Genomic DNA, 19701 nt, shown 5'->3' on the forward strand with positions numbered 1-19701 from the left:
GAAAGGTTTCTACTGCACTAATTAGATAAATTTAGTGGCCCATGAGTTACCAGTGATTCGAGCTACAAATAAATAGGATAAGATCTTCATACATGAGGCTTACTTAGATGACAGCAGGAGACAGCTTACTAACCCTTGGAGCGGGAGAGAGGAATCAAGTAACCATTTTTTTTTTGCCATGTACTCCAAGACTCAAGCAGTTCTGGACAAAAGCAGTGACTAATTCTTTACATCCTCAGAAGGCATCAAAGTGAAGTTCTCATGAGGTTCAACAAGGCCAAGTACAAGGTCCTGCACATGGGTCAAGGCAATCCCCAGTATCAATACAGGCTGGGAGATGAATGGATTGAGAGTAGCCCTGTGGAGAAGGACTTGGGGATACTGGTGGATGAAAAATTAGATATGAGCCAGCAATGTGCGCTTGCAGTCCAGAAAGCCAATGGTATCCTGGGCTGCGTAAAAAGAAGCATGGCCAGCAGGTTGAGAGATGGTGATTATCTTCCTCCACTCCACTCTCACAAGACCCCACCTGAAGTACTGGTGTTCAGCTCCAGGGCCCCCAGTACAAGAAAAACATGGACCTGTTGGGCTCCAGAGGAGGAACATGAAAATAATCAGGGGGCTGGAATACCTCCCCTATGAGGAAAGGCTGAGGGAGTTGGGGTTGTTCATCCTGGAGAAGAGAAAGCTCTGGGGAGATAATTTTGTGGTCTTTCAATATATGAAGGGGCATTATAAGAAAGATGGAGAGAGACTTTTTACCAGGGCCTGTAGTGACAGGACAAGGGGAAAACGGTTTTAAACTGAAAGAGCGTAGATTTAGATAGGATGTAAGGAAGAAATCTTTTATGATGAGGGTTGGGAGACACTGGAACATGTTGCCCAGGGAAGTTGTGGCTGCCCCATCATTGCAAGTGTTCAAGGCCAGGTTGGATGGGGCTTTGAGCAGCCTGATCTAGTGAAAGATGACCCTGCCCGTGGCTGGGCGGTTGGACTAGAGGATTTTTGAGGGTCCCTTCCAACCCAAACCATTCTATGATTCTTTAAAGGCAAAGGTGGTCTTGTCCCCCAGTGAGTTCTGATTTCATAAGTCTTTACCAACAATACGGTCTGAAAATATCCTTGCTACTTATTTCTTTCTCTGATTCTTCTGGCAAAGCTCTTTGTGCAGCTGTCCTGTGGGCCAGAGCAGGAGAATGACCTCAGCACAAGAAACAGTGTTGTGGGGTGATGTGTTTGTCTTTTAGCCAACTCAGTTCCTTGATAGAATCACAGAACAGCCAAGCTGAGAGTTTTGCTAGTGCAGGGCAGGTCGGTATGTGCTGCAGCCTGAAGGCAGGAATGAAAGGATTTAGGGCCTAGGGAGAAGAGAGGGGGAAGAAGGTGGTCTATGAGACAGGAATACCCTTAAGCTGGTGCTGCCATCAAAGACTGTCCTGTGAAAACGCAGCTGGAGTCATGGTGAGGCAGGACAAACAAAGCCAGCAAGATCTGAGAGACGTTCATTCCAGTTTCCCATGTAATTCTTGCATTCCTGCTCTGCCCAGGACCCCCACAGAGAAAACCTTAAAGGGCAGTACTCACACATCTGTCCAGTGTTCACATCTCTTGGCTTTTTCGTATTGCTCCCTAAAATGAAGTGCTATATATGTTCTTGCTTTATTTGTACTGCTTGGTGCTTCCACCTTTAGCAAATGTTGGAGGAATGCAGCAAAGTAGCAGATTGCGCTGACCCAACGTTTCACTAGCTTTGTTTTAGAAGATGACTTTAACGGGTTAGCCTTCTCCATTTGGCCTTAGTACCTCCAATGCTGAACAGGATATTGCCTAGTGATATTTCGTTATGTTTGGTGATACTATATGAATTCTAAGCTGAATTTTTCTTTTCCATAGGGTAAAAAATTTGTGGTTGGAAACAGCCAATTTGAATTTGAAGCTCCTGTTGATGAATCAGATGAAGGAAAATTTTCATTCATGAGTAAAGAGGTAAATGCAAAAATAAGATTCCCTTACCAAATACTGTTCTTAGATTCCTGTTCCAGTGTCCACATGTGTCCAGAAATATACAGGTAATTTTGGTTTCTCTCAGAGAAGAAAATCACCTCTGATGGAGATTCCCCTTTGGCAGTAGCAGTCAAAGGCAGCAGCTTTGGCTCAGAGCTTCTGGGGTCTCCCCTCAAAGCCCTCGATCTTTCTGCTTGATTTCTCTATCTATGTAATCTATGGATTCATTGAACTGTCCCTGGAGGAATTCAGGACCGTTACTCTTTTATTCTTCCCTTTTTATGCAATCTGGTAAAATCATTGAGGATAAAATACGAGAATTTCAGAGCTCTCCCTCTCCACACTCCAATTCATTATCTTTCCCATTTTACATCTGTAAAAATGGGAATGGTAACAGTATGTTGTTTTTTGTCTACTTTCTAGCTATGCTTCTTTCACTCGGGTTTATTTTACAGAGAAAGAAAACAATATTTTAAAAAAATAGTCTATTTACCAACATCAAAGTTGGACTCAGATGTTACTCTGACTTTAACTTTTAAGTCTTATAGGCTTACTAACAGAGCAGTTTTGAGAACTAATTAGCATTTATGCAGCATTTAAGCCTAGCACAAAGCATTTGCTTTATAAAGCCATTGTATTTTTCTTTGCCTTTTTCCTTCCCACCAGTTGTTATTGCTGCTGTTTTTCAACATGAGCAGAAGTTCATGTCTTGGAGCATGTGAACCTTGTGCTTTGGCTATAATGAGGGGGTTGCACTGCAAAAGATGCAAGAAATTTCCCCTCCATGTGGTGCGAGTCTGCCATGTCCACAGAAGTAATGGGGCCAGATGGTGTGGGAAGGGAGAACTCGGCAGGGTCAGCAGCTATACTTACTGAATCTGAACAGTACCTTTGCACTTGGATACTTATAACCAAATGTAAATTGAATTAATGAAAAGCAAGTATTCAGATATTGCTGTCCCTTGGTACTTGAAAATTCTGATTGTGAAGAATTAGGTTCATTAAAACATTTTTCCATAAATGTATTTGTCCAAGATGAAAAAGAGACCATAAGGTTTGGAATAGTTTCTAAAACCTTCACAGCTCTGATTAACAAGAGCCATAGAAAATGCATGAAATTAACCTTGCCAAATGAAGGTATAAACATCTCTATTGTGTCATCTTTTCCAGTTCTCCTATAGTGCAAATGAGACCCTACGACTTAACTTATCCATAAGAACAGATAAGGTCAAGATCGACAGCAAACTGATGGGTAAGTATAAAATACAGGATTAAAGGAAGGTTAATTACAGTAAACAAATCTCTCCCTTTATAATTTGGAGTGATGTGAATAATAATTATAACTCTGTAGGTCTTACTGTTTTGAATGAAACAATTAAATCTGACAGATAAAAAGTTATTAATACTAAAACCATGGATTAAACATCAGTGTTGTATATAGTAAAGGCTGTTTTAAATATGCTACTATTATTTTGCTACTATTATATGAGGTCAGCCTCACTTCTGTGCCTGGGAAGATCATGGAACAGATCCTCCTAGAAGCTATGCTAAGGCACATGGAGGACAGGGAGGTTATTCCAGACAGCCCACATACCTTCACCAAGGGCGAGTCCTGCCTGACCAATCTAGTGGCCTTCTATGATGGAGTGACTACATCAGTGGACAAGGGAAGAGCTACAGATGTTATGTGTGGACCTCTGTAAGGCCTTTGACACAGTCCCCCACAACATCCTTCTCTCTAAATTGGAGAGATATGGATTTGATGAGTGGACTGTTCAATTGATAAAGAATTGGCTGGATAGTCACATGGCTCAATGTCCAGATGGAGATTGGTGACAAGTGGTGTCCCTCAGGTGTCCGTACTGGGACCAGTATTGTTTAATATCTTCATCAATGACATAGACAGTGTGATGGAGTGCACTGTCAGCAAGTTTGGAGATGACACCAAGCTGAGTGGTGTGATTGACATGCCTGAGGGACAGGATGCCTTCAGAGGGACCTGGACAAGCTGTGCATTCTGCAATACACAGAAATGTTCAGTGTGCTTTCAGCTCATTACTTTATTCATTTATTTCTATGGCAAAAAATATATATATATATTGTGGTTTATAGCACAAAGACTTGTTCTCTGATATAATTTCCTTTATAAATATAAATTTCTTTATTTATTTCAATGTACAACAATGAAGCAATTATGTCTGTGAGCTTAGTCCTGAGCTGAGGTGAGGAAGATCCATCAAAATCAGTGGAGCTGTTGTCTGGGAGTTGTGTCCTACCTTACACTCTTTTGGACTGAAGTTTAAGGCATAACGTTGCAAAAACTGAGAGGCAACACACTTGTTACTTGTATGATGAGTCAACATCAGGAAAACTAATACTGTTCCCAAGTAATTTGCCCTGCAGATTAAATCCTTAGACCATATTTTTCCATCTGTACAATATTTAAATTTATTCCCTTTCTTATTGGCAGCATAGGAGTATGTTTTTAGAAGATTTTCCCTATGGCTCTGTGTGCGGTGTTGAAAGCACTTAAAAGAGGACCTGACATGAATGTTGCAGGGAGGTCATATTACAATCTCACACTGTCTTAATTTCCATTCCAAAGGCTGTGGTGTTTAAAACTGCAGAATTTTGACCAAATATCCCCATCATCCTTTTTCCAAGTCTGGGAAAAGCATTGAAAAAAAGAAGTAGCAAAATTATCAAAGAAATGTTATCATTCAAATTGAAATATGCAACCCTTGCAAGAGGGGAATTGAAAAAATATCAACAAATGTCTCCTTTTATTATAAAAGGGGGGTTTTTAATCCAAATTCTCTCCTGCTTTTAAATTTCCTTGCCATATGAAATCCAGACCGTAATGTTTTTTATGCATCTTGAAAAGAATTGGCTTTGGGTATATGGTTGCTGCTGAGAAGCACCTTTGAACCTGCCAGTGAAAGAACCCTTTCTTTGTATAGCACTTAGTGAATACTAAGTTATGATAGCATTTTTACATCTCAAGCCATCAGGGGTTCTGAACAGTATGAAATCCAATATATCCCTTTTATCCTTTGTCCTTTTTATCAATGATTTCACAGCTGGTATCTCAAGGTGATGGATAAGAGTCTGAATCTAATGAGTGGCTTGCTGCTGGTACATTTAATGAGCTGATCAGTGAACAGGAGGAGTGTTTAGTGCTTTAAGGCCGTAGCTTTCTCCGTTCATTTATGCAACTGGATGTGGGGGACTTCAAGACGTTGCAGCACTGACATTGTTTACTGAGGGCTGGGATGAAAATCCCCGTCCAGCCGATGAAAGATAACAAAGTAATTCAGTAAGCATATTCCCGTGCCGTACCAGGTGGCCGTGTGGTGGAGTGGGTGGGAAATGCAGGGTTTAGGCAGGCAAGGGGAAGATTTGTTTAACAATATTATCTGCTCAGGTTCCTGTGCGGTAGCAACCTTTCAGAGTGGCGGATTAAGAAAGCAATCTCGTTCCTGCAAAAGCAATTCACAGCATAGATGCAAGGAAACTTTTCCTTGCCACTGCCCGCACCATCTCTTCTTATAAAAGCAAACCAGGGCTGTCAGTCTGGTGCTTTTCCCCAGCACTAAGTTCACATCCAACATACAGAATGGTTAACACACAAACCGTTGAAAATACTGCTTGGGTTATGTTTGTTGCTCAGTGACTTCCATATTGATGTGCTCAGTATATGAAGCAAATGATGCTACTCCTGCTTTGTGCTCATTGATTCCTTGAGACTTCAAGATAGGGGTTGAATCAAATGGGTGCTCTTTCTCATTGATTCATTGTTACAAATGCCAGAGTCCCTCAGCTTTGCATACACCTCCAATGATGTCTCAACTGAGTTTGTGCTGGTAAAGCTACTTGAAATCAAGTGGATATGCTGATGAGATATAAGAAGGATTAAAACCAGACTTCGTCACTGCATTGACTCTTCAGTGTAAGGGGAAGAATAAAAAAGTGCTATTCTATTAAAGACTAGCTGTGAATGCTGAGGTTTTTAAATATGTAGAATTTAGGGGAAAACTGCCCTTATGAGGTTATATGCTCTCATGCAAGTGGCAGAGAGACTGTAGCCAAGTTTGGGGCATCTGTAATATTGTTTATGCCTAGCAGGGGAATAAGGGCACTGCTGAAAAATAGTGGAAAACCATCATTGTCGTTTTACTTTTTAATTTTGGTAGAAATCTGCCATGGTAGCCTCTTGGAATTAGATTTAAAAAGCTACTGCTGATGGACTGGAAGGTGGTTTCACCAATGTCCTTCTCCTCTGAGTCCTGCTCCTCTGAGAATAAAAGCTTTCTTTAAATAGATGTTTTTGATGGCCTTTACCATATGCAATCTCAAAGGGATTTATCCTAGTTTCTCTTGCCCACATCTGATCACCTCTGTTTACTTCACTTTGCTTCCTGCATCTTTAAGGATGAACCCCCTTTGAAAAAAAACCAGTGTCACTGACAGTACCAATTCTTGAGACTTAATGAGCACATAAAACAGCTCAGCACTACTGGAAGGGGGAGATGTTGAGTCTCTGTCTTGTGCTCCCCACTCCCATCTGTGAGCACATTTAACTCTTGAAAGAGCACAGGAGGAAACCTGGATAGTTTTCTGCTGTTCTGGTACGTAAAGTTGATTTACAAGAAGACTCAACAAGTGCCAGAGCCTCGGTGGCAGAGGATGAAAGGCTGTGCAGCTGATAAAAAAGAGCAGCAAGGAGTAGAGAGAAGCAGGGATGAAGGGAAGGAGCAGAAAAGGAGGGAGCAAGAAGTTTCTCTCTTTACAATAATCAGCTCACCTTCCCAGGGAGGCACAGCACTCACACACTGAGTAATCTGTGCAACTTGCACCCTTCCCCTAGAGAAACGTGTGGCATCTCTTCAGTCTGTTTTCTTCTGGGCTAGCTCTCAAGTGCATCTCCAAATGTTTTCTTGCAAGCCCAGGCTTTCCGTATGTTGCTGAACCACCCAGCTATGTCTCAAGGCTTTGCATCTATTTGAGAAAATTCATTTTGTTCAGTGGCTGCACATTATGCTAGAGATTGATGGGGGCCAAAACAAGCTTGGTGTCTGGGACAACTGGTGTGTGATTCATCAGTGTGAGAGGCATGACTGTGAGACCTGATTTCTTGGCTCAGAAAAACTAGAATTAAACCCCACTACAGAGGAATAAAGCACACATCAGGATGGCAATTCAAGACAAAAGCAAGAAAATAGAGAAGAATGGAGAAATAGAGATATTAACTTGAACAAAGGATAACACTTCATTAAGTGTTAACTTTCTATTTGGCTCAGGCTTTAGCAACGGCCTACAAAGGCAGCTCTCTTCCTTTAAATATGCAACTGGCAGAGGTCCCATGCCAGCTGATGTTTGTCCCTACTGACACCCGTGCAGTTTGTACCCTTCCATGTCTGACTCCTGGTATGCCAGGAGGACCTGTTTGTTTCAACTAGGTTCATTGAGGATAGTCAAAGAAAGGACTTTGTACTTAAACATTTTGACAATGCGTGAGTGACAAAAATGCATTTGGTTCTACTTGATAGTTTACTCATACTCTGCACATGGATAGATTTTAGGTTTTTCCATACAGGGAAAAATACAGTTTTATCTCATCATCACTCAGGGTTAAGTACAGAATGTGTATATTCTTCACACAACTCAGCTGAGCTTTGTACATAGGATTAGTTTGCCTTCCTATAACACACTGAATATCCTTAAAACAGAGGAAAATGTCTAAGTGCATTTACCGTTCATATTTCAGTGACTCTGTACAACTGCTCATATGGACGAAGCGACTGCAGCTTATGCCTCGCGGCCCATCAGGACTATAACTGTGTCTGGTGTGAAGAAGATGGCAAGCCCAGCAAGTGCGTTTATGAAAAACTCTGTCATGCTCCTCCCACCAACACGTGTCCTCATCCAGAAATCACTCGTGTAAGATTGCTTTTTTCTCTCCTTACCAGTGTATTATCTTTCAGGAGAAGGCACCAAGCAAGCTCATACTGAAAGGCAGTTTTTTTCCTAGGGTGTTAAGTAAGCCTCTGAAATAGCTGCAAGGAAATAATGCCAGTAGTGATGTGTGTGAGAGATTTGTAAAGACTCAGAATAAGAGACTGAATGGAGTCTTTGAGACTCCTTGTTTTTCAAGCCTTGTCCTCACTGTGCCAGAAGCCAGGCTAGCAGTGTATGCTTAAATGTGGCACTTGATTCTTGGGAATTAGCATGGATTTTTTTCTCTCCTGAAATCCTTTCTACCTGAAATATGTCTATAAAAGAAGTTCACTGCTCCTGGAGCTACAAGCACTTAGCAGGCTCATTAACAGGCTTCAAACTAGACTTTTAAGTAGTATTTAATAAGGGAGCAGGTTGTTTCTGCATCACAATGTGTTTTTCAGGTGTCAGTGATATTTTCCAGTCCACACCAGAGTCAAACGCAAGGCTATAGAAGTTGAATATAAGAAGTCAGAGCGGCCAAATATGCACCCCTGACTTACTCTGCAGTTGAAGCATTCACCCAGGGTGAGGGAAGAGTGTTGTCCATGTTTTGGTGGACCAGTAGCCAAAACAAGAAGTGAAATCCATGTCCTTTTCAGCAACAAGCCAAATGCTGTTTTTCTGGGCATAATTGTTGAGAAAATAGTGATGCATACTTCCACTGGGCAAATCTAAATAGTTGTGACAGTGCTATCAGTTGAAATTCAGACACGCCATTTGATGAGAACACATCCCAAGCTATCACAAAATGTGGTAACTATGACAGAGGTTGAGAGTCATAACAGGGGTGTTTCAGTCAATAGATTCAGTCAAATCTCAACAGAAAGTGTGGAGAAGAATAGTTGTGTGCTAGCTGTACCCAGATAAAGATGATTTGAGTGGGAAGGAAAAGGAAATAAGAAAAACAAAAGCGTTTTCACCTGAGATACTATATGTACATGATTGTGGATTAAATACTAAATACTAAAATATACAAATACTACATTCTAAAATATTCAAAGATTTTGTTAGCTTCAGATTTGAACAAAATATTTGGCAACATCTACACAAACCGTTGAGTCATTTTTCAGCTAGTTTATTTATGGGTTGAGTGCAAAGGAATGGCCAGCGGGCAGAAGTTTTAGGAAGTTGAACCAGTGGGAAAACAGAGCAAGTGATTCTGGAGTTGGGCTGGTCAGCACGCAGCAGCAGCCATGTCTCTGTTCTCAGACTTGCTTAGATCTAAGAAACTCTTGATTTTGATGGAGCAGATATTAAAGTCCAGACTTTCAGAAGCTGTACTTGTTTGGCTTTCAATTACTGCATTTGGGACCGTGCAACCTCCCTCTTCTCAATAGTAAACTTCCAGCCCTCCAGAGCTCAAGGCCTGAAAAGGTCTTGCTGGACATACTCCAAATATTACATAAGAAAGCAGGTTAGTCTCCCTACAAATATTCAGAATTCAAGTGCCTGTTTGGGCCATATTTCAACCTGAGAAGTCCACTGCAACTGCAGGATTTTCTCAATTCTCATTTTAATTGCAAATTATTTAATTAGCATCAGTCCACGTACTACAGCATCCTACCATTTGATGCAGTAAGGAAGATCAGGGGACTAGAGGAGGACACTATGTGGAGCACCACTGTGTGTTAGGAAAGTGCACTGTTCTGATGTGAACCTAAAGGGAGAAAATCATGGTAAAAATGCTGGAAAAGCTCTGTGGAATGTGAGAAGAGCCCTATCCATTTGCTTTTCAAAATCACAGTGCTTCAGTGGAGGAAGCAAACGTAAAACAGAGTAAACACCAGACAAGAGTTTTGTACATAACAGTCTGTCACAGGAGACACAAAATCTGCAGCTGATGAATCCTGGTTCTGATTAATTAACATTGAATGTTACATAATGTGTTTTTATGGGGGTCCTACAAGAAACATCTTTTGCATTTCAAGTGCAGGTAAGTCAAAGTAGCTTTAAATAATATGGAAGAGCAACATGGTCGCTGCAGTATTTAATTTTGCTTTTTTTTTTTTAACTTTCCCTCATGCAAACACAGATTGAGCCAAAAACTGGACCACTAAGTGGTGGAATTCTGTTGACCATAATGGGATCTAATTTGGGAATAAAAGCAGAAGATGTAAAAAATATAACGGTGGCAGACAAGGAATGTCTTTTCAAAGAGGAATTCTACTCTGTTTCCACAAGGTAATTGCTGGATATCTTTCACACGATTTTAGAAGAAAAAAGTAACTTCTGTGCATTTTCAGGAGAAGATGATCTTCCTGTAGTTATAAAAGATTATCAATAGAAGAAAGAACTAGTGCGATATACCTGCAATATTTCATAGTAACATTTCTAAGTCTTTATTTAAAATTGTTATGGGTTCTAATACAGCAACAAATTTACAGTTGCGTACTACCATCCTGCTTCTGATTGATTGAATTTTTTTTCCTTGAAAAACTTTCATAAACTGTTACTGCAGATATCTCAAGATTATTTGGTTTTGAATTAAAGACATCATAGGTGTGCATCTAATCATTAAAATCTTTGCTAAATCTGAACCACAGTGCAGCCAAGCATAAAGATTTATAGGAAAGCAGGCAAAGCGAGAGGAAGCTTAAATCTTTTTGGTTTAGTCCAGCCACAGAGTTTCTTTCCTGGGGGCAGGGAGGAAGCCCAGAGTTTTGGTTTAGCTTTAGATTACTAGGTTTCATCACGGAGCCAACAAGTCCATGGATGTTGAATTGCCTAAGCAGGTTGGTAGATGTTTTGTGGATTAGTTGTCACACTCTTAAGCAGTGCCAAAAATTAAAACGAAGTGCCTAACTCCTTCCAGGTATCTAGGTGTTTGTTACAGATTATATCAAGGATCTAATGTCAAGAGGGAAATACCCTTTTGATATTAGCTGATAAAAAGCATAGCATGAAGGTTCAGTAGTAATATTAAGAGTAATGACATATTTTAAGCAATGTGATTTTTTTATTCACTTTTGATATTTAAAGCTGCAATTGAAACCTTAGCTTTCTTTCCCTTCAGTTAAAGTGTAATACAGTAACTTTTGCTATTTCTGTAGCATGTTTCGAAAGGGATTTTGAAGATACCTAAGTGATTTTTTTAGCTTTTGAAAAATGTTTAGCTTTAATCAGTTTGCGGATCAGGCATTTAGAAGCTTCCCAGGCCCCTAGGACTTAAGAATGTGTATATAGCTATATGTCTCTTACTGCTTCCCAAATCCACTGCCATCACTTGTGCGTTTACATGTGCATCATCATCCACAAAATTCCCAACTCTTTTACAGTCATCTTTTCCCATTCCCTGTTTTCAGTGTTTGCAAAAGCTGCACTGAGTTGCAGCATAACCTTACAAGAATTTCCCCAGCCTCTTGGCTTTTTCTAAAGCTTTTTGATATTTTTAAATACATGGAAAGGAGCCAGAACTGAGATGACTGGTTCCTTGTATCATAGCAACATTACTGGTTTCCTAAGCTCTGCCAGTGTGGTAATGGGTGAGAACAAATGCAACTTGCATAATGTAATTTATCAACAAATTAGGGGGTTTTGAAGGATGTTCTTCATTAGGGAAACCTTGAAAAAGAAGTTATTCAAAATGTCCAAATAGATGTCTATAATTTTCTGTCTTTATCTTCCTCCATTCTTTTGTTTTATTATTACCTTCTTTTATTTAATTTAATTTTTAAAAAAAGAAAGTAGTAAGTGCCTAGTCTTGCTCCCCTATCCTTCTGCAGTAAAAAGCTAGTCATTTTTAGGAGACAGTTGCTCCCATGGGCAGAAGAGCAGTGAGATTTAAGGCACTTAAGGCTGCTTTTGGCTCTGTGGTGATTTAATTGTTGGCCTTGGAGAAGTCATGTTCTCATTCTTTGTAGTTTTCCATTTGTAATGTGGGGGAAGGGAGGCAATGCCAACACTGGGGAGGGGAGGGAACTTTTCTGTTAACCATGCTACAGCGTTTCCCCCCCACACGCCCCCCAGCCCTGGCCTTCGACTGCTTTCCCTAGCTTAACATATGGTAGAAATTCCTCCAAAGGCACCGTTTCCTGTTTCTGCCTGACAAGAAGATACAACTTCCAAGAATACAGTAGAGAGATGATGAGGAACAGACTCAGGCAGCCATACACATGCCAGGACATGCAAGAATTTAGAGAATTTTGTCCATTTGCCAGTACCCAGACAGAAAAGTCTGGAGTGATCTGCAGAGGGACTTGACAATCCTTTTATTATAAGTCCTGGTTTAAGTACATTATACCCAGTAATTTGGGGTTGTTGTGGGTTGTTTTTAATTTGAGGGATTTTTTTTAAGCAGTCATGCACTGCTTAAGGAAGAATAGCAACAATCCTGGAGGGAAAGAGCGAATGAAATGAGCAGTGATCTTCAGGGTGTGTCCTGTATGAAACTGTCTGCCTGCACAGGCTGCCAACATTATATACCTCCTTATCTAACTGTATTATCAGCTCTCCATTACTCATTTGTCCCAGTTTTCAAGTGTGTCAAGTCCTTATTGCATTTACATCCTTGTATTCTGTGGATCACCTGTTTGAAACAAAAATTTAAACACCCTACCTATCACTCAGCAGCAGTGTTAGTTACGGCAGTATTTTCTTGGCCAGTGTTCCTTGACCTCTGATTTTGCGTGGGTTATCTGAGGATTTATTTTCAGAGAACAGTAATTCTAAAGGGGTTTTGATTGTAAGTGTGAAAGTACAGTAGTTTAACAATGAAAGATAGCAGGATGCACAACAAAAGTATCACCAGCTAAAACACACAGGTTATAAGATAGCTGATGATCTGATTCTTACATCAAGGGGGGTGAGGTCCTTTGGTTTTTTGACATCACAACGTCCAATAAAAACCTTGTGTAGGGTAGGAGAGGTTCATCTCTGACTTCTGGCCTGAATTGGAGTCTTCTGTAGAAGGCACCTCTACTAACAGACTGCTAAAGTAGCTGCTGTGTTCAGTGCTCAGGTTTCAATTTTACCTACCTTTAGGCAGAAGATTAAGCTATTCTTGTGTGCTTCTGCCGGGAATCTGAGGCAGCCTTCAAGTACCTTGTGTAGGATAAAGCACTGTTGCTGGCAGTGTGTGTGGTAGCTCACATACATTGCATTGGTATTGCAGCTATTACTTCTAACGGATAAACTTGCATTCTTTCTTGATAGGATTGTATGTCAAGTTGGACCGATGAATGAACCAAAACAGGGTCAAATTGAAGTTAACATCAACGGAAAACTAGGTAAATCACCGAGTGAAGTGCTGTTTACATACCAGGTAAGTGCATTTTTTTTTTCAGAGGCATGTTTTATAGCTTGTACATGACTTAAGTTAGAAGTTTACTTGTTAAGTGCAGAATCACTTGAGTTTGCCTTACAAGCTTTGTTTCTTCAACTGTCATTCAAGTATATTAGAAAACACTTAACTTGAACATTTCTTTATACAAAGGGTGTACCAAAAATCTATTCTGATCAATAGATCCAGAGTCTTAAAATAGGATGATGTTGTGTGCAATCCAAGTTGAAAAGTTGTGGTAGAAAAGAAGCTGTAATAAACTTACTCCGTAGTGACATAATATCTCTTCAGTGTCACTACTGAATAAAAAAAAATCAGCACTTCAAAAAATCAGGTATTCTTTAGATGCACAGTTGGTGCACTATTTTAATCACAGTGTTTAGTCTAGCCAATGTTCTTAATTACAAGAATGGATGCAGAGCCCCTGAAGAATAAGTAATGAAGGTACATTAATTTTTTAATGATTTATTTCATTCAAAAATGCAGCATGCAGAGCCACAGACAGAGTGATGTGTGTTCACATTACACATGTGCTTTGTTCTCAGTGTCACTATGAAGGAGAATTTCATTTGTGTCTTTCCTTTACCCTAAATGTGGCGCTAGGTTATAACTGGTCTAGCACGTGGTTTTAGCAGCAAGTAGCTTTATCTGTATCTATGGGGTCTTCAAAATTTATAAGAGCCTGTGATAGTTGAGAGGTTTAAATAATCTCTGTCCTCATATTGATACTTCACATTACACCTATAAACTGTTAAGTCTATAAAACACAAAGGATGGGTTAGGCTTTTATCTTCTCCATTATTTAAACTTCTGTCTCATTAATTCTTGATATCTTGTGAAAAGGAAAGGAAGGGAGTCGGCAGTAAGCAGCGGAATAAGTCAAGAATGACATTCAACTGAGAAGAGGGTATTCTTGTTTTTGCAAAACAGGCTAGAAGTGGTTTTTCCATAATTTCCAAGCAAATACCTCCTCTCCCTGATGATATCTCTGCAAAAAACACCCTTTTTGCTTGAAAATGCCCTCTGTTCCTTTGTGGAAATGTAGGTTATAATTAAGTCTTTCTTCATCAATCTCATTCATCTTAACCAGAGAACAACAACATAATTTCCTGTGCTTATGTTTGTGGTCTCTAGGACAGAGGCTATGACAGTAAACCCTACATGAGGTGAAATTTTGACATGAACCCATGGTGTTTGTTATATTTTACACCAGTTCTCCTATGCTTCTCCTGTGTGTCAAGATTCTCCCATGGTTTGCATGAAAACCACATGAAGATGTTACGGAGTGGGTTGAAATGTAATCTGAAGCCCCCGTGTAGGCTTCAAAGCCTGTCTGTGAACTTGTTTTGGTGTGATTCCCTCCTCAGCCCATCTTGGAGGCAAGATAAGCAGCCACAGCTTTTGGCTACTTAAGGGAAAGATTCTTGATGGCCCATCAGTGAGACACTAGGAGAAGCTGCTGTGCACAGGCTTCAACCAGGTGGATGTTTTCCTGCAAGTCCAAGACTCCCTCTGTGCCAATCTCTGCCTGCATTGAGGTTACTGAAATATCAGATACCTAAGCTAACTGCTGATAAAGAGTATTTTTATTTACTGCAAAAATCTTTTTACTCTATTTACAAAATGCATAGCAATGGCAAGTAGTACAGTTCATGTCTTAAAGCTGGTGAAATTGGTTTCTAGTTTCATTTCTCTCTGTTCCACGAGAAAATGAAGCCAACGGGGACTGCAGTAGTGTCATGGCTTGAGTCCAGAGGGGAACTGAGCATCATGCATCTGCTCACTCACCCGTTCCCCCTCAGAAATGGAAAGGAGAAAATAAAGCAAAAGGCTCAGGAATTGAGATAAGGACCGGGGAGGATGACTCACCCACCCACTGTGGTCAGGGGCAAAAGACAGACTCCTTACGGGAAGAAAAAAACCATCAGTTTAATTCAAACAACAACACTTAACAATCAAACAGAGTAGGACAGTGAGAAGTATTGACACGTCTTAAAAACACCTTCCCACACCCATCCCTTCTTTCCAGACTCACCTTTGCTCCCGATTTCTCTACCTCCTACCCTCCAGCGGGACAGAGGGGCAGGGAATGGGCGGGTGTGGTCAGTCCCACCACTCCTTCCTCTTCAGGAGGAGGGCTCCTCGCACTCTTCCCCTGCTCCAGTGTGGGGTCCCTCTCACAGGAGACAGTCCTCCACAAACTTCTCTGACATGAGTGCCTCCCATGGGCTGCAGCTCTTCACAAATTGCTCTAGCCTGGGTCACCCCTGTGTGTTGCAGTTCTCCCAGTGCCAAACTACAGCAGTGGGGGCTTCCCACAGAGTCACAGCCTTCTTTGGGCACAGCCACCTGCTCTGGCATGGGGTCCACCACGGGCTGCAGGTCGGCATCTGCTCCACCATGGACCTCCATGGCTGCAGGGGGGCAGCCCTGCCGTCTCACCACGGGGTACAGGGATGTCTCTGCTCTGGCGGACCTTCCCCCCCTCCTCCACATCATTTCTTCCACTGACCTCAGTGTCTGCATAGGTGTCTCCCTCACAACCCCTCCTCACAGCTCCCACTCCTTCTCCCAGGTTCCCCTTCTTAAATATGTTATCACAGAGGTGCATCCACTGTTGCTAATTGGCTCGGCCTTGGCCAGAGGCAGGTCCAACCTGGAGCCAGGAGAGCTTCAAGAAGCTTCTCACAGGGACCACCTCTGTAGCCTCCTCCCCTGCTACCAAGAACCCCTGACACACACACAAACCCAGCATAAGTAGGATTAAAGTCAGTACAGGGGCGTCACATTCACACACACCTCTGCAAGTGTAACATTAGAGCTTTTGGCGTGAGAACAGATGATCGGAGCAGATGATCACGTCAGTTGATGTTGTCTTAAAACGTACAATCTTGTTTCACTGCTGTTTTCAGGCATTTCTTTGGTGACTTCTTTCAGCAGACATGCGAAATCTGTGCTTTGTTTAAAACCTCTTCTATTCAGTATATACAAAGGAAAGAAAATACTCTTCTTTCCAAGAGCCTTCCTAAAATAAATTTTCTATTATGTATTTCCCCCTTTCTTTGGCACATTGTCTGTCTACCCTCCTGCTAGTAATTATCACTGGTTTTACTGTGTGCTCTGATCACCCGAAGCACAATAGCTTCAGCTTTAGCAGTGATCACCCTAAATGCAGTGTGTGGTGGCACAGGGCAGAAGCGCACCAGCAGTGCACAAGGAGACAATGCAGCTGCTCAACCCAGTGTGTCGATACACACCAGAGGTGTCACCGTACTCCCCCCATTCTCAGCCTCATACATGTGACTAGTGTCTACCACCAAAAGCACATAGTCAGTTATCAAGTAGATAGGATATAAGAAAGAATTTTTTTATGATGCGGGTGGTGAGACACTGGAACAGGTTGCCCAGAGGAGTTGTGGATGCCCCCTCCCTGGAAGTGTTCAAGGCCAGGTTGGACAGGGGTTTGAGCAAACTGGTCTAGTGGAAGGTGTCCCTGCCCATGGCAGGGGGGTGGGAACTAGATGATCTTTAAGGTCCCTTCCAACCCAAACCGTTCTATGATTCTGTAAGTACTACTACGTTTGACTCTTGTTGATACCCAGTCTGAACAATGAGATGAATTTTTAAAGCTGGATTGATAGTCAGCAGAACTTGGGGCTCAGACTCATGCTTCTGCCCCATCTGCCAGCACAGCACATTTCTGAGCCAAGGAATGCATGAGACCTCCATTAAATGGGTCAAAAGTCCAGTTAAAAGGGAAGCCATAGTTTCAATTTAAAATTATTTCTGAACTAAAATGCCCTGGTCCACAAGAGTCAGTGCTGTGCAGTAGACACCTCATCTATATTTGCTGTGTAACAGGGGAAGAAAGCTCTATTTCTCCCTACCCACCACAATTTCTCTATGCAACCTGAGTGCTGTTCAAGTCCGAACATTCCAGTGAAATTAAATTCTGGTAACCCGGTCCTCCCCTATACTGACATTGCTGTTGTTTCACTATGATCAGTATCAGGCAATAACCATTCTCCTGTTTAGTGAAATAGGAATGAAGTGGTGCTAAACTTTAATATCCAGCTATGCGGTACATCTGGAGCACTGACAGCTGGGCTGGTCTCTAAGCAGGTGGAGCAGTAACACGGCTAAAGGCCAGTCCTGCTTTTTCATTTATTGTTAACTTTATCTGATTTGCTTGTTACTATGACAGTGAGAAGCAGTATCAAAGGAAGGAGTTAAGCTTTTCCTAGATATATGGCCCAGATTTGCTGATCCCACACAAGCATGATTCCTTTCTCAGAGTACCTCATCTTCAGACTCCAGCCACCAGAATGAGAGCTTGCAGCTGATTCTGGGTTCTCCAGCATCTGTTTGCAAGAGCAATTCTATGAGTTTTAGGCTGAGCGGGTTAAAGACTGGGGTTTCAGAAAACTCAAATGTAAGATGGTGAAATTAGAGGTAGAACTTTGCAAAAGTGTAATACATTTCTGAGGTGCTGCAGGTTGTTTAGGGACTGGCTTGGAAATAATGACTTTTAGTAAATCAGGAAGTCTATTTACCTAAACAAAATGAGATGAATAACCAAGAAGAGGAAGAAGGGGGAATAAATTAGAGTCTGATCTGAAAACAAACATGAACATGACTGTTCACCATACTAGAAGTTTGAATGTGAACCTGAACAGCACAGTTACATTTAACAAGGTGCACTCTTCCACCTTAACCTACTCCCAACATGGCAGTTTTCTCTTACCTCCATCCATCCTCTGCTTTCCTTCTTGATGTTTGAAGCAATTGCTCTGGGAGCTCTCACCAGTGCAGTGCCATTAGTGCCTCAAGGCTTTTGTGGAGGGTTTTAGTTCACTCCTTGATTTTTCTCCCTGAGTCTTTACCTCAACACATGCATTTTACACTGTAGTTGGGGAGTTTGGGGGGGTTTTGTGGGAGCATATTACACCCTTTTTGGCATTACAATTGATGCTGATAAACCATACATCCACAGCAGTCTGGAGTTGCTTCCAGAGGATCTTATTTTATTCCTGAGTCCTGGAGCACGTCTTGTTTATGTGTCAGCCTGCATAGGGGCCAGGAGAACTCCTGGGTAGCAGAGAGTTTTTTTGCGAAGTTGGCCCTTCCTCATGTGGATATTATTAGACTTAATCCTCTATCATCTGAGCTGTGCACTTAAATACATGTCCCACCATTCAGTGCTTGTGGTTCTGCTTGAAAGCTGCCACTGACTGTATGATAACGCAGACTTTTCAGTCATGCATGCTTCCATTTCTCCATCAAACCTGTCAGCAAGGCTCTGTGGTCTTTTCAGTAAATCATGTGGTGTCTGCCTCACAATAAAAAGATGCTGCCTACAGTCAAAAAAATTAGTTGTTTAAAATACCAACCCTTTGCATAAGCATCCCATCCACAGCAGACAGCACACAATGTACATTGCAGGCAAATGCTCTGCCTGGGCACCTGAAGTGGCTGGAAGTGTTTGATCAGCTCACATGGTGTGAGGTTGGACAAAGCAGCCCCAGAAAGGCAGGACTCAGCTCACTTCTCTGCTCTTGCAGAAATAACCCAGGAACTGAAACCTGGCTTGTGTTGTGGATGCTGTGATGAGGCAAGTTTGTGGGTCAAGTCAGCCACTGCGGTGAACACCAGGCTGCCAAGAGTGCGCAATGGAAATTCTCTGGTTGAATATCCTGTGAGTGGGTGGCTTTTCTGAAGAAACAAGAAGCAGGCTCCCTTGAGTCTGAGAAAAGAGGGAAGTGGAGGGGGAAAGAGCAGTTCCTAACGACTTGCATGCCCTGTTCAGAAGCTTAATTTAGCTTCTGCGGTTACCTTTATAGTCCATGAAATGACATTTTGACCTCCAAGAAGGTGGCCAGTGTCTACAGCACTTAGTGGGCTATGCTTTTAATGCCTTTAATTTTTGCCTTAGTTATATGCAAGGGTTGGCAGAATAATTTGACTTTCAGTGAGGGGCAGTTAATTTTGGTAACAAATTAGTTGTTTTACAGACCTGTTTCAAGAGCCAGAACTTACTGCAGCTGGGACCAGGATGAAGAAAGGGAAAGGTTACTTGTGGAGGAAAGGATGGATGAGATAAATACAGAGCAATAATGTGCTCTGTACATTTGTGAAAGTCTTATCTGCGTGTGTGAACTGTCATTAGGTCCTTTACACAGCATCCCTGTGCTCTGTTTGTGTGGAAGCACAAGAGCTCATTTCTACTTGGGAAGATGTGCACTTGTATCAAAGGCAAACCCCCAGCTGGAGGTCACTGCTTACAGGAGCTGGCAGAAAGGAGCTTAGGTGGCTTTGCCATTTGCTGCCCCATCATGTCCATTTGAACACATCCATCTGTTGCTGGCTTCCCCTTGTGCTGCAGCTGGCATTCTCTCGCGGCATCACGAGGATATACTCTG

At 41.7% G+C, this 19701-nt stretch overlaps 1 protein-coding gene across 2 annotated transcripts in view; it reads left to right on the forward strand.

Annotated features, from left to right (window-relative positions):
• PLXNB2 (plexin B2) overlaps window positions 1-19701 on the forward strand; it is a 262361-nt gene that overhangs the window by 202354 nt on the left and 40306 nt on the right. For both annotated transcript variants that reach the window (XM_074827664.1, XM_074827665.1), the window contains exons 14-18: window positions 1894-1986; window positions 3175-3256; window positions 7772-7944; window positions 10037-10185; window positions 13156-13264. In XM_074827664.1, the coding sequence (XP_074683765.1) occupies window positions 1894-1986; window positions 3175-3256; window positions 7772-7944; window positions 10037-10185; window positions 13156-13264 (606 nt within the window). The remainder of the gene's footprint in view (window positions 1-1893; window positions 1987-3174; window positions 3257-7771; window positions 7945-10036; window positions 10186-13155; window positions 13265-19701) is intronic.

Source organism: Strix aluco, chromosome 5, assembly GCF_031877795.1.
Source record: "Strix aluco isolate bStrAlu1 chromosome 5, bStrAlu1.hap1, whole genome shotgun sequence".
NCBI classification, from domain to species: Eukaryota; Metazoa; Chordata; class Aves; order Strigiformes; family Strigidae; genus Strix; species Strix aluco.